The sequence below is a fragment of the Diplotaxodon limnothrissa genome, linkage group LG7, assembly GCF_057381915.1.
Source record: "Diplotaxodon limnothrissa isolate DT_005_m linkage group LG7, D_limnothrissa_male_GT1.1, whole genome shotgun sequence".
Taxonomy (NCBI): Eukaryota; Metazoa; Chordata; class Actinopteri; order Cichliformes; family Cichlidae; genus Diplotaxodon; species Diplotaxodon limnothrissa.
This window is the reverse complement of record NC_140602.1, coordinates 4,592,241-4,606,063: the sequence shown is the minus strand read 5'-3', so window position 1 is coordinate 4,606,063 and position 13,823 is coordinate 4,592,241. Positions and strand designations below refer to the sequence as shown.

Below are 13,823 nucleotides of genomic sequence, written 5' to 3'. Positions count from 1 at the left end.
AACAGGGGGACGCACTTAACTGTAGGCAAAAAACAACAGTTTGATTCTGCACTTGTGCGAATTTCTACTTGCTATGAATGTGACTTTCTAAATTTCTTATGTGCTCAGTTCTGAAGGCCTATTGTTCAGTTTTGTGAGTGCCTTGATGTGCATGTGTGGCTGCATGGGCAAAAAGGAGGGTAAAGAGGGTGTTTGCCCTTCTAACTCTGCCCCCAGTGCGAGCCCCTTCATCCTCCCCTTGTTGTCATGCACAGCCGCTCTCTCTTTGGCACAAAGTAGGCTGGCAGCACAAGAGCCATGTGTTTTAGCTCCACGCTTTGATGGGTTCAAAAAACTTTTCAGAACTGTTTCTGAGTAACGCCGTGTAACGGGAAAGAAAGAGAGGAAAAGGAAAAGAGGAGGAGAGTGGGGGTGCAAGAGGCTGCAAGTTGCGAGGGAGAGAGATGGGGAGCAGAAGGAGCTTCGAGCAAAGACAAACTGTCTTCTTTGTGGTTATATGATTCCAGTTCTTGAAGGATACATTTCCTGGAAAATAACTGGGAAGACTTTGCGAGACAAACAACAGTAGGTGAGTTCAGACAAGCAAAAAAGAAGCAGTGGAATGTAGAGTAAGTTCTCTTGGCTTGAACCGACAGAAACAAGGGGAGGGGTGTGGGGTGTTTTTGTTACACTGCATGATTAGTAGCCTAATGGCATACTTTCTCTTTATTTAATGTGATTTTAATTGATTTTCCCCTGAAAGCTCCGATCTGAGAGCTCCGATTGCCATCATCACTTTTTACAATTACTGGACCTCTTGTTGAAAGGAACGATCGTAAAGAGAAACATGATGAGAAGACGAAGAGCTTGTCCTTGTTTGGAATGTGATATTGTTTTTTGTTTTTTCATTCTTTCCCACAGGGTGTTTTCTTCACTCCATACTTTTCGCCCTGCTACTGAAGCAAGCCACCAGCCACTTTAACAATGCAGCGCGAAGAGCTGTCGGCCAGAGAGGAGTTCACCTACACCCACATGCCCACTCTGGAGAGAGGAAATGGGACACTGGGACGACGGGGTGACCGGGGAGCTGAGAGAAGGCCAGACCGAGGGGAGCGGGATAGGTCTGAACGGGACAGCTACACAGTGGACGTGAGGGCCAGTGACCTGCAGCTGGCCCAGCCGGAGCCCCTAAAGCACCCCTGCTTCAGCTACAGGGCCTGGCTCTACAGTGTCCTCATAGGGGTGAGAGGAAAGACAGTCAGGGGAAGCAACGAAAGCACACTACAGGATTTTTCTATTTAGTCCATAACACACAGATTTAAAGTTTGGGGTGATTTCTTTTTTTGAGTAGCCCCAATCTTGAAATTTTGAGTGAGAAGTGGCAACAAGAAATCCTGTTTTGTGCTTCCACAAGGAAAGAACACCATGATGGGGTTGTTTCAATAATTAAAATGTTAGCAGATCAATTTTGGGCATGTGTATTGTGTTACACTATTTAGACAAAAATATTGGACCGCCTAAAAGCTCTTTTAGGACATCCCATTCTAAATCTGTAGGCATTTTAAGGACTTTGCCCCTTCTTTAGCAACTATAATACCTTCCACTCTTCTGAGAAGCCTTTTACATAGAAAATCTGGCTGTGGAAATTTTTGCCCATTCATCCAAAAGATCATTTAGGTTGGACACTAATGCTGGAATAGATGACCTGGCTGAAAATCTCCCTTATAGTTCTTCCCAAAGGTGTTCTGTGGGGTTGAGGTAAGGCCAGTCACGCTCTTCCACAGCAAGCTCACCTAGCACAGTCATGCTGGAACATAAAAGGGCCTTTCCCATGAAGTGAGATGCACATAATTGTCATGGTAAGCATCAAGACTTCTCTGCACTGGAACTGGAAGGGAGCCAAAGCCCAGCCCCATATTATTATTGAGTTCAGTGATTAAGAGATGTGGCCCAATACTCTTGTGCACATAGTGTAAGTGTGAGCAGACACACCCAGCTCAATGCAAGGATCAACGCGGGGAAAGTTTTGCAGTGTGTAAATTGCTGCACATTGGAAGAAGCTGAACTATACAGACACTACCCTAGATAGAAATGAAGTTTGGTTAACTAAAAGTAGTCTCCAATACTTTGTAAAATGAAAAAGATCATGCTGACTACACAAATGTATATGATAAAATCTAATATATACTTGTAAACGCTACATGCCAGAAAATTGTTGCTCAAACTAAAACCAAATTGTGTTTATTGCAAAAAAAAGTACCCACTTTGTCGCAGATCATACTAGAAGCATACCTATGTATTTCTGGTAAATTGCAGGTATATCAGTTGTGATTATTTAGTGTTTATCAGTCAGACACCTGCCCACCGGACGCAAGAGTCTTGGTGGGGCTGTTGCACCAGGCAGGATTATGCAGTTGGCTTAGTTACTTCTCAAATGGCTCGTGTGTATGAGAGAGGAATTCTTGCACAGTTATACCTGCTGAATGCATTTATGACCCTTTTAATTGTGTATACATGGCTGTATGTGTGTGTGCGTCGGTGTGTCCTCAGGGCTGTCTGCTCATCACATCTGGTTTCTCTCTGTACTTGGGAAATGTGTTTCCTGTTGCCATGGACTACCTGCGCTGTGCTGCGGGCTCTGTAAGTGACCATCACAGTTACTTTAATCACATGCTGATATTGCTTTGAAAGCTAGCATACCTTGCTGCATCTTTCACACTCTTTATACAGGAGTCATGTCAAAAATGGCAGTAATGGTCTTCATAGATAAATACAGCAGCTCCTTTTTGTTGGTATTCTTCACAGGGCATCCCTGCAGCAATAGCTAGTTTTGCTATTGCCAAGAACAGACACGTTGCAGTGAGTAAACAATGAACTCATCAAAGGCTAAACAGATAATTATGTCTTAATGGTTTTTAATTGAAGCTTTTACCGAAGCACGATACTAATTAGACTCTCATGTTTCCTTTAAGGTGTCAGATTTTCAAGTGGTCTATGTGTCAACATTTGCTGTGACGACCACATGCCTGGTTTGGTTTGGTTGTAAGCTGGTCTTGAACCCCTCAGCTGTCAATGTAAATCCATCTGAATCGAAAACTACATGTCCTTTTGGATGCACAAACACAAACATTTTGAGTTATTCTTTTATATTTTGTTTTCTCTTTTAGCAGTTGCGTCTCTGTTCTCGCCCCCTAACATGTTCTGTCTGTTCTCAGATTAACTTCAACCTTATCCTGATGATCTTGTTGGAGGTGTTGATGGCCAGCACTGTCATCCTGTCAGCCCGCTCTGCAGAGGACTGCTGCTGCCACAGGAAGGTGTGTGAGTGTATGCATGTCTACATGAGCGATTTTTTTGTTTTTTGTTTATTTGTTTGTTTTTGTTCCCTTTCATTCTTTCATCCTAAACAATTTTCATTTTTCTATCCATCCTCCAGTCGGGGTCATACGACAGGCCTGTGATTATCAAACCTGCAGTCTTCCCCACTCGGCTCCTTAAAGCATATTCTGTGAGTAAACTTGCATATAAATAAGTATAACTATATAACCTATATATGTATATGTTTTTCTTTTAATCCATAACTGATGTCTGCAACAGGTAATTGAAGTGATTGTAGGAATCTCGGCTGTATTTGGAGGCATTATTGCGCTCAACATGGACGCTTTGTTGCCTGGTCCCTACTTGTCTGTTACATTTTTCTGGATCCTTGTGGCTGTAAGTTGGCTTAATAAAGCTTACTGTTTTTTAAGGCACTTGTGGCCACTCAGAATGATAAGGTATGTTTAAAATGACTGACGAGCAACTCAATCGCATAACATTACCTGTTATTCTTTGCAGTGTTTCCCCAGTGCTATTGCCAGTCATGTTGTGTCAGAATACCCTAACAAATGCCTGGTGAGTACAATAATCTGATATCTGCAGGATCTGTGAGATTAGTACAGTGTAAAGCTGTTATACCATGGAGTTGGTTTTAAACTTGAAATTCATATACTTCAGTGTTTTATGACTTTGTTTTCAATCTAAACTTTTTCCTCCTGCTATTTGCAATCACATGGGTGCAAAATGTCATTGGAGCAGGTATAATTTCATCTAAATACCACATCTATTTCTTCTTTCTACTGGCTTTTTGTGTTCTTTTTTCCGCCTTTCTTCTTTCTGCTCTCAACCCTGTATCTCTCAGGTGGAGGTGTTGATTGCCATCAGCAGCGTGACGTCTCCTCTGCTCTTTTCAGCCTCTGGCTTCCTCTCTTGCAGTGTGATCAGCTTTATTGAAATATTCCTGCATGATGTGCCTACAGCCAAAGTGAGGCTAAAGTGAAGTGAAAATATATGGTTGTGTTTGTATTTTCAAGAGTTATCCACTTAGCTCTGGTGTCATTAAAAACAAAAATACAGGAGCTGGGGAAGTAAATCATGAGAAATTACTTTTAAAACTACACCAATTTCACATATATGTGCTTGTCTCTCTTTGTATCCCAGCAATCCTATGACATATTGCTGCTGATTCTGATGGTGCTGCTGCTGGTGCAGGCAATTCTTACTTCAGCCACTGTGGTGCACTGTGCCACCTACAAAAGTCAGCTTCGCATGGGAGCTCCAGAGTGTGATGACAACATTCAGACCCAGATGCATTACTGTGAGGTATGCCAGGTAAACACACCCATATGTGCAAATCCTGCTCTTGTCTATATCACTACTTACAACAACAGACATTTACTGATGAGTATAGCATCAAGGTATACCACATGTAAATGCATATGTATCAATTAATGAACTACATGCAAAAATAGCACAGTACCACTCATGCTCAACACCTGATTCCTCTGAATATTTTCTTTCCTTTTCATCCTCCACAGCAGCAAACATCAAATGGAGCATTGCAGGATTTTGACAAAGACAGAGCTTGGAAGGCAGTTGTGGTCCAAATGGCTCAATGAAGAGAACATCCAGGAATTTGGAGAGACCTGGTGATAGAAGAAGGGTAAAACAAGCGCTATAAGCTGCAAATACAAGAGTATAATCAGAAGACAGAGAATATTAGAGCAAGAGGGAAAAGCAGTATTGGAAAGACACGGAAAACTGGAGACTGGAATAAAGAACAAAATACACAAAAATGAAGCAAAGATAGGAGAAAAAAAATTGAAATGGTGTACTTTGTTTTGCTTTTGTTAGTGTTTTTTTCTTACATAGATAATGCTTTTATGTGTGTTTTCCATATTGGTACCACTGTGGTATTTTTTGTGGTCAGGAGATTTAATGTATTTTTACACTGTATGCTAGTTGCATTGAAAATATGCGAGTCAATGACAAGTAATAGAAAATATCCCTAGCACAAAATTGAAACAGTTCTTTATATATCCTAATTTGAAACAGTTTTCTGCCCGTTCACATGTTGGTGACTAATCATGGTGGAAGATGCAACAAATGCAAAAACTAATGAAGTGTATTTAAATCCATGGCAAAGTCTAACTCAGTAGCCAGGTTCCTTGTGTGGTAGTTTTTACAGGAGAACTGCTTTAATATAGCCGATGTGCAGCAGTATCAACTGATGTAAATGATACTAACTGAAAGTATGCCTTGTGCAAAATAAAATGCCATCAGCACTAAGTATGTCAAGAGTAAATTTGTGTACGTGTTGAATGTTTTTTATGAATGGGAAATGGGTTTTTTCTGTGCTGGGAAAACCAAGAACAAGAAAAAAGTCTTCATCTGAAAATAACTTTCATGGAAATGTTGTTCAGATATTATCTTATAATTTGATACCAAGCTGTGAGGTGGAATTTATGTGTGTATCGGTTTAATTGCAATAACTTCAGCACCCCTGTGTTTGCATTTGGACATGAAAATTGCCTTCTCATATTGTTATATTTATTAACTTCATTTCCTTCCTTTATCAATTTTCCCGCATCCCTCTGCTCCTGTGTCTGTCTCTGAGCTAGACACCTCACATCTCTTACTCATATTAAAACTATAAAGGAGGAGGAAATGGGGTGGTCACTATAACGATGTCTGGTCAGTTTTGGCTTGTCAAATATGAATATAATTCTCATCACATCAGGTCATTATTATTATAATAATTATTATTATTACTTAAACCGCCACAACAAGACGCTTTATCATACTGCAACATGACCAAGAAGAGAGTGAGAGATGGCAGACGGTGAGGTAAGGATACCCTAACCGGTGGAAACCGGCTTGAGTTAAAAGTGTCTGAGACAAAGAAGAGAGAGCATCGATGAAACTGTCCTTGTACAGGAGTGTTGTGCTCTGCAGCAGAAAGTTCATCCGTGACATTCAGCGTGATCAAAAGCAATATATTTCAGTGCACTAAGCATTTTGTGTCGTTTTCCTTTAAGTACTTCTTGAAATTATGGCCTACATAATTTAGTAATAGATGACTAGTTGATGTCCAAAAAAAGCAAAAATGCTCGAGTGAGTTTGAATGACAGACATCTTTCCCATTCCCTGTTTGCGTGTCTCTGTGGCAGTCCCACAGTCACAGATGATGGGCAGGTGGGATAAACCAATATCAGTGGGAAACAAAAGCCTGTCAGTGCCTTGTGGTTTGGTTGTAGACTAAGCTAATGTGGGCTTTGAGTAGACTAATAGCCGGTGTTTGTTTCACTTAGCCTATACTAAAGGCTTCAGTGACAAGTCTTAGCCTTTAAATATAGTAATACTAATAACATTTCGAAGGACTGCTTATTTATATTTAATAGAAGGTTATCTTTTAGAGCCTGTCATATCCAAGAATCCTAAAATCCATAGAGCTGTGTCTATAAGAGGCAGTTTCACAGGTAAACCTTTCAAAATAAATATAATCCGGATATGGATTGGGATATGTTTTTAGCATCTTAGCTCGCCTTTCTGTCTGAAATGCGCACTTAATCCTGCGATTCAAAGAGAGGGGATGTGTTGAACTACAGAATCTTAATGTGTTTCTCATCTCTTGTTTCTGAGGAAGAAGCAGGGCGGGGAGGGGAGGGAAGAGGAGAGGGTTGGAGCTGGGGGGGGAAAGGCGGAACAAACCGGTGTGCCTCGGATACATGCTGTAGCTGCTCGCCCGCACTGCAGATTAACTCTTACCGTGCCGGGAGATGCAACGAGAGACGGTGAGTGAAATTTGTTTTTGTTTGTTTGTTTGTTTGTTTGTTTTTCCTGAAAGCTTGCACATTGTTCCGTTTTTTGCACCAGAGCAAGAAATGTAGCGGTGGTTCATCTGGTACACAGTTCATACAGGTATTCAGCATCCTGAGCATCTCCTCTTCTGTCTCTCTCACACACGGAGCAGCTCACACACTCACACATACTTTCGCTTCCTCTGACACACACAATCGCTACACTTGATGTTGTTTAGCGGCTCGTCTCTGGCTGGCTATTCGGGAACTATCCACCGCGCGGGTGCTGAAAGGGGTCGTCATTTGCAGGCAGCTGCAATTCACTGCAATGCCATGTCTGTGGTGAAAGTGTCCTCCTGGTTTTTCTAGTGTCTTGGAACTGATAGTCAAGAAACAGCACTTAAAAGCGTCCTAGCAGAACACCGACTAAGGGCATGGTGATCTTCTCAACCCAAATAAATCTTCCTGCAGGTGTTTCCGTCAGAGACTGACACAACTGAGGAAATCGTAAGGGTGATGACATCGTCTCCTGTGCACTGTTTAGGGCATATAGAGAACGTTGTCTAAACTCTGTTCACTGGACTGTTATCTGATCACATTTGTGAGAAGACATCACATCAGTCCTGAAAGTTCTTCCTTCCTCAGCTATCATTAATTAATAATGGATGAATGGAGCTTCTCTCCTTCAGCTCTTGTCCCGGAGCCTGGCTCTGTGTCTTTGTAGCTGACTGAACTGGCCAAACTCTAGCTGGATGTTGTAGTAGCCAAGAAATCTGGGATTCCCTCTCTAAACACTGGTAGCATTGCCCAACTGAGGAGTATAATCTGTCTGACTGGACCAGTGCCAGTGGCTCGCAGACGGCAGTGCAGCTTCCAGCTGAGCTCCCGAAATGGGTGTTCTACCCCTTTAAATTTAAATTATGCAAACTTTACTTCTTCTCTGATCTTCCATGAGATAGTCTTTGAGGGTAAAAATAAATCTTGACTGTCATGAGGCAGTTGAGAAAATAGTTTAAAGTAAATGTTTCATACCTCACGAGAGACATCTTCTTCTCTATTTCAGATATAGAACCAGTGATCTCAGCATTAACCTGTGCAACCTTGAATATTATACTCTGCTGTAATTTCAAAAGAATCATCTTCTTGTGATCCTTCTCACTGCTAAGCATGTGCTTTAAAGCTGGCAGCTAATTGTCCCTTTTACCCACGAAACCACATTCTCAAGGTTGTCCTCATCAAGATATTAGGTTACATTTTGAGCCTCAAATTGAGCGCTTTAAAAAAAGATTTCATATATGAAGGGAAAATGCAGGAGCAAGTGGGATTGTTGATGGAAAGTGGTGATGTATTCAAACTCCGCATGAAGGGAATTTGTAAGAGCTTCCTGTGAAATGACCAAGCAAGTTTAAAGCATTTCCATAGTTACAGCCCTGACCATGCATGCATTCAATCTCAAATAGCCACTCTCAGATGCACACGATAAGCCACACATGATAACCCCCTGATGTCACTGACAAGTGTCGGGGTTCATCTGACATCCTTGTGTGAACATGTTGTTCCAGATAGTCCAGAGAGGAGCGGGGTGAAATTTGAAACAGAGTCAGTCCCCAAGATATCAGGCCTTTAATGTATTAACACAAATAGACGCTTCATCAAAGTATGCTTTAAACAGTTTAAAATTAAAATAGTCCTCCGAGTATAAACTTGCCCTTTAGTGTCCTTGCTTGATCAAAGACAAAAATCCTCCTCACACTTCACTGGTCAGAGAGGGAGGATTAGAAATCCCTGGCCACATGACTGCATTAAAGAGGACGATGGATGGGAACAGAGAGCCTTCTGGAAGAAGGTGTGAAGCAGTATCAATCAGACTGTTGCTCTTTTAAATTACGCTAATATGCTATTGTACATTCAATGACAACTTGCACCTCGGTGTACCTTTATAGAAATGAACACACTACACTGCCCTTAACTTGTTGTCTGTCTTTCAGGAAAGGACTGGTCACTGATTCTCCTTTCCCAAGCTCATGTAACAACTCTCCCTGGGGTTTGCAAGAACACATCCCCAAACTCAGCTCATTTCTCAACCTGCAGCACAGGGTCTGCAGACTGAGGCCAGACGCTGTAGAGACACACAAACATGGGGATGCACAACGGAGAGGCTGAGTGAGCAGTGCACATTATGTCTGTTTGTCTGCAACAGAAGAGCTGCATGAAACGGTAGAAGAGTCTGAGACCTGAAGAACACAGGCCACACAGTATGACCCACTACTTTTCCACACAAGGTGACAGGGGCTGAAGCTGGCCACACATTCCTGCGCACGTGTGGCACGTGTGGCTTCTAGCATTGTTTTGACGAGTATCTAACTTCATCAGGGAGTGTCTAGTCTCCCCTCTTGCCCAGAGGGGGGTTGTGGTGTGCATTATTTTTGTTCCGGATGCAGAACATCCTCGATCAAAACTTGGACATGGCTACAGCTCTACTTGCAGGCGAGAAGCTGAAGGAGCTGATCTTGCCGGGTTCCTCTCAGGATGAGAAGGGCGGGGCACTGGCTGGCCTCATGGTGCAAATCAAACTGGAGCTTCCTTTTGATCGCGTTGTTACTATAGGGACGGTCATCATCCCCATCCTGCTAGTCACCCTGGTCTTCACAAGGAACTTTGCAGGTGAGCTGCTAGAGGGGGGTTCATTGCTAAAGCCACACCTGCAGCTGTTTGCCCTCTGACCACTTTTGATCAGAGAAAGGTTTTGGCTGCATACATACAGTAGTAAGAAGTGTAAGCTGGAAACAAGGCATAAAAGAGAAGGGAGCAGTATGGTGCAGAGCAAAAAAGAAAAGCTGAAATACTAGATGCCAGAGAGAGAAGAAAACAGATTGGAGAACTGAGGGAGTGAAAGTGATTACAGATTTAGGAGACAAGGGTGGGTTTGGGTAGAAGACAGAGTGAAAACCCAGAGAGGAATGTCGGTTCATTGCTGAGTCAGGCTCTGTGTAGCATGTAACCAGCTGGGACTATGTGTTTAAACAGCAAGTCAGTGGATGTGCAGAAGAGTTTATTATTTTTGAGGAAACTCAGCACAAAGATGGTGCCTAGCATTCTGTGAATGAAACAAGTGTTGTCATTGCACACATTATCCTTATCCCTAATAACAATAGAATGCATGTTTATTTAAAAGAGAAAATCTAATAACCACTGATAATAACAGAGGTGACAGTGCTTAGTTTGAAAGATTAAATGGAACTGGTGATCCCTCAAACCTTTTAGTCTTGTACATAATGGACAGTGAAGTGATCTGGGTGTTCTCATTTCCTCTGTGAGAGCCTGAAAGGTGCTTCTTTCGTTTCAAAATGTGGCTTGAGTATGATCAGAGACACACAATGCTTTGTGTTGAATGGGTTCTAAAAGATGAGATGAGAGTACTGATTAAAAATGAATGATGAGAAAGGTGCAAGATATTTCCTAGAGAATGTAATGAATCACTGAAACATGTGTCTACTGATTCACAAGTCATAGGTTTAGCTTGAAGAAGAGCTATTATTTTAACTGTTTGTAAGGATCTGCAGTGTTTTGCAGAGCCATGTTATGGTTCAGTTTTGACTCCTGTTACTGAATGTTGCACATGCATCCATTTCCAGATATCACTTTTAAATAAGTAGCATAAATATCATTGTTACTTAGAGCTGATGTTATTAAAAGTATTTCTGCCTGATCTTACATGTCATTTACTTACTAACATGTTGTTACTAACAGAAATAAGGAGAACAGTTTGCAGCACAATCTATTATGAGATGTAATTTAAAGAAAAGTTTGGACTGATTCTTTATACTTGTACTTTTCTCAGAGGAGTCCATATACTGTTACACACCACACAACTTCACTCGAGACCAGGCACTGTATGCAAGAGGCTACTGCTGGACAGAGCTTCGTGATGCTAAACCTGGTATGGAGCCAGCTGAGTGGCCTTCGCTATTTGAGCACAAGTTCCTCCCCTATGCTCTGCTGGCCTTTGCGGGAATCATGTACATTCCTGCTTTGGGCTGGGAGTTCCTCGCCTCTACAAGGCTCACTTCAGAGCTCAATTTCCTGCTTCAAGAGATTGATAACTGCTATCATCGAGCTGCTGAGGGCCGGGCCCCAAAGATCGAGAAGCAGATCCAGTCCAAAGGGCCGGGCATAACTGAGCGGGAGAGGAGGGAGATCATAGAGAATGCAGAGAAAGAGAAGAGCCCTGAGCAGAACCTCTTTGAGAAATATTTGGAGAGACGAGGCCAAAGCAACTTTTTGGCCAAGATTTACCTGGCTCGCCATCTTTCTATTATCTGCCTCAGTTCAATACCCATTTCCTACCTGAGCACCTACTATGCCCGCCAAAGGCAAAATGAGTTCACCTGTGCACTAGGTGAGCACCCAGACATTAGCAGCTATCCAGAGCTGAAGCTCAGGGTCAACTGTAAGCTGCCTGCTGTGCAGCTGCAGCGCATCATGGCAGCAGTAGATATTGCTCTACTCTGCACCATGAACCTCATCATTCTGGTTAATTTGCTGCATCTTTTTGTGGTACGCAAGTCCAACTTTGTATTCGACAAACTCCATAAGGTTGGAATTAAAACGCGGCGACGCTGGCAGAAGTCTCAGTTCTGCGATATCAACATCCTGGCCATGTTCTGCAATGAGAACAGGGATCACATTAAGTCGCTCAACCGACTGGACTTCATCACCAATGAGAGTGACCTCATGTACGACAATGTAGTCAGGCAGCTGCTGGCTGCACTTGCACAGTCCAACCATGATGCCACACCCACTGTGAGGGAATCTGGGATCCAAACAATTGATCCCAATATGGATCCTTCTGACCTCGGGGTTCGAGAGATGGGTGGTGAGCCACTGGTCGTCAAACGACCTCGTAAGAAGATTAAATGGATCCCATCCTCAAATCCTCTTCCTCAACCATTTAAGGTAAGGAAACATGTTTCTGAATGCAAAATGTACTATCCTCTAGAAGCAGATTGACCCTTACTTTAAATATTGACTCAGTGGAGCGCACATACTCTAGGCCATAATCCTTCAAATGGTGTAATAGTAACTCTTGATAAGGGCCTTTTTCACTGAAGAGGCATAAGAAGCAGCTTTCTTTTAGGACTTACAATATATGCAAAATAGTAAGAAGACTTCATCTGTTGCTGTTGAAGACTTGAACTGACCTCTTTTTATTTTCTGTCCAATGTGAAGGAACCTCTCACCCTGACACGGCTGGAAAATAACACAAAGCAGGAAAAACCCAAACCTCTCAGACGAAAAATAGTGGCAGACAGCATTATTGCACCTATTTTGGATAACAAGAGCACACAGCATCCTTCAACAAAAGGTATCGGGTAGTTTGAATATGTAGTAAGAAAGACATTTTAAAGCTTTTATAATTAGTTTAAATAAGTTAGGCGCACTATCCGACCAGTATGAAACATATGTTCCTATGTATCTAGTATTATGTAGGCGAATTCTGTGACCATAAAATGAACTGAGACAGTTTAAACAACACTCTTGATGGGTGGTCTCCCCATCTGCTCTAATGATCTACTTATTTTCTGATTGTAGATGTAAGTGGAATGGAGAAAAAGCATACACGCAACTTCTCTTTGGATGTCCACCCGTATATGTTGACAACTCGCAAGCCCAAGGTGGAGACCACAACCACAGAACCTCTACCCTCAGAGCACAACATGGATACAGTGTACCTTGAAGGCACACACACTGTGGTTCATGTGTCCAGTGCAATTACAGGTAGCTCTCATTGTGCTTATGCCTGAGACAGAGATATCATTTCATTTGGATGTGCCTTTCATAGTGCATTTCTACAGCAGGACAGTGGGCATAGCTATTTACAACATACACATTCTACTTGCATACGATGCTTGTGCTGCATGGCCAATCACCTTTGGCCAGCTAATATTTTTTACTTTCTTTCTCTTTAGCTCCCATTTTTATTCTGTATATTTATTTGATTACAGAGAATAAGATTCGCTCTCCAGAATCAACCAACGCTGCCTTCTCTGCAGGGACCCTGTCCACCACTACATATGTAAATGGAGTTAGCCCCAACCCTCCCTCCAGTGAAGATGCGCTCAGTCCCAAGTCCTCACCTCAACAACTGGGGCCTTCCACTCAGAAGGAAAATGCTGAGTCTCAACCACCTCCACTAACAAGAGCACCCACACACCAGCTACTGAGTATGCATCGTACTCTCTTTGAGGAAGAAGAGGATGAAAGCGGGAGGGACAGGCTGGCAGAGAGGCCTGGGGAGCTCATCGCTGCAGGAGAATGTTGAGGAAGAGGAGAAGAAGAAGAGGAACCGTGACTGAGATTATTTTCCCTGACACTGCACTCTACACACATAACCTCCATGCCAGTCACCTTCTATCAGCTGCCACCTCTGATCTTTCAATTAACTTCTGTACTTCCAGGATTGTTGGAGCAGAAATGGAATAGATGTGACTTGGGAAGACTCTTGTGGCAAAGCTGAGCTTTCAGAAAGGATAAACTGAGAGATATATGTTTCGTTACCTGTGTTGACCAGCTTATTACTGTAGGAAATGATGTCACACTCATGTCTCAGGATGACTGTGTATAGCTAATCACCCACCAATGAAACCAGCAGTGACATAATTCAACAGGGTGCTACAGTGCAGGGTCACACAGTTATATTGAAAAAGTATATAGACAGGGTAAAGA

The 13,823-nt window shown here is 42.4% G+C and overlaps 2 protein-coding genes across 4 annotated transcripts; both read left to right on the top strand.

Annotated features, from left to right (window-relative positions):
- The first annotated feature begins 963 nt into the window (after positions 1-963).
- mlc1 (modulator of VRAC current 1) lies at positions 964-4,916 on the top strand. 3 transcript variants are annotated; one of them, XM_085357236.1, is made up of 11 exons: positions 964-1,221; positions 2,530-2,619; positions 2,785-2,838; positions 2,952-3,053; positions 3,195-3,296; positions 3,416-3,487; positions 3,577-3,693; positions 3,817-3,873; positions 4,160-4,282; positions 4,459-4,620; positions 4,836-4,916. In XM_085357236.1, the coding sequence occupies exons 1-11, from the start codon at positions 964-966 to the stop codon at positions 4,914-4,916; spliced, it is 1,218 nt and encodes a 405-aa protein (XP_085213362.1). The 3 variants fall into 3 exon arrangements, with proteins under 3 accessions (XP_085213362.1, XP_085213361.1, XP_085213360.1); XM_085357235.1 differs by having other exon boundaries at positions 4,459-4,629; XM_085357234.1 differs by having other exon boundaries at positions 3,195-3,314.
- A 4,616-nt stretch (positions 4,917-9,532) lies between these two features.
- On the top strand, positions 9,533-13,419 carry panx2 (pannexin 2). Its single transcript, XM_085357233.1, has 5 exons — positions 9,533-9,761; positions 10,939-12,053; positions 12,327-12,462; positions 12,690-12,875; positions 13,103-13,419. Exons 1-5 carry the CDS (start codon positions 9,533-9,535, stop codon positions 13,417-13,419), a joined length of 1,983 nt encoding a protein of 660 aa, XP_085213359.1.
- Positions 13,420-13,823: the final 404 nt, after the last annotated feature.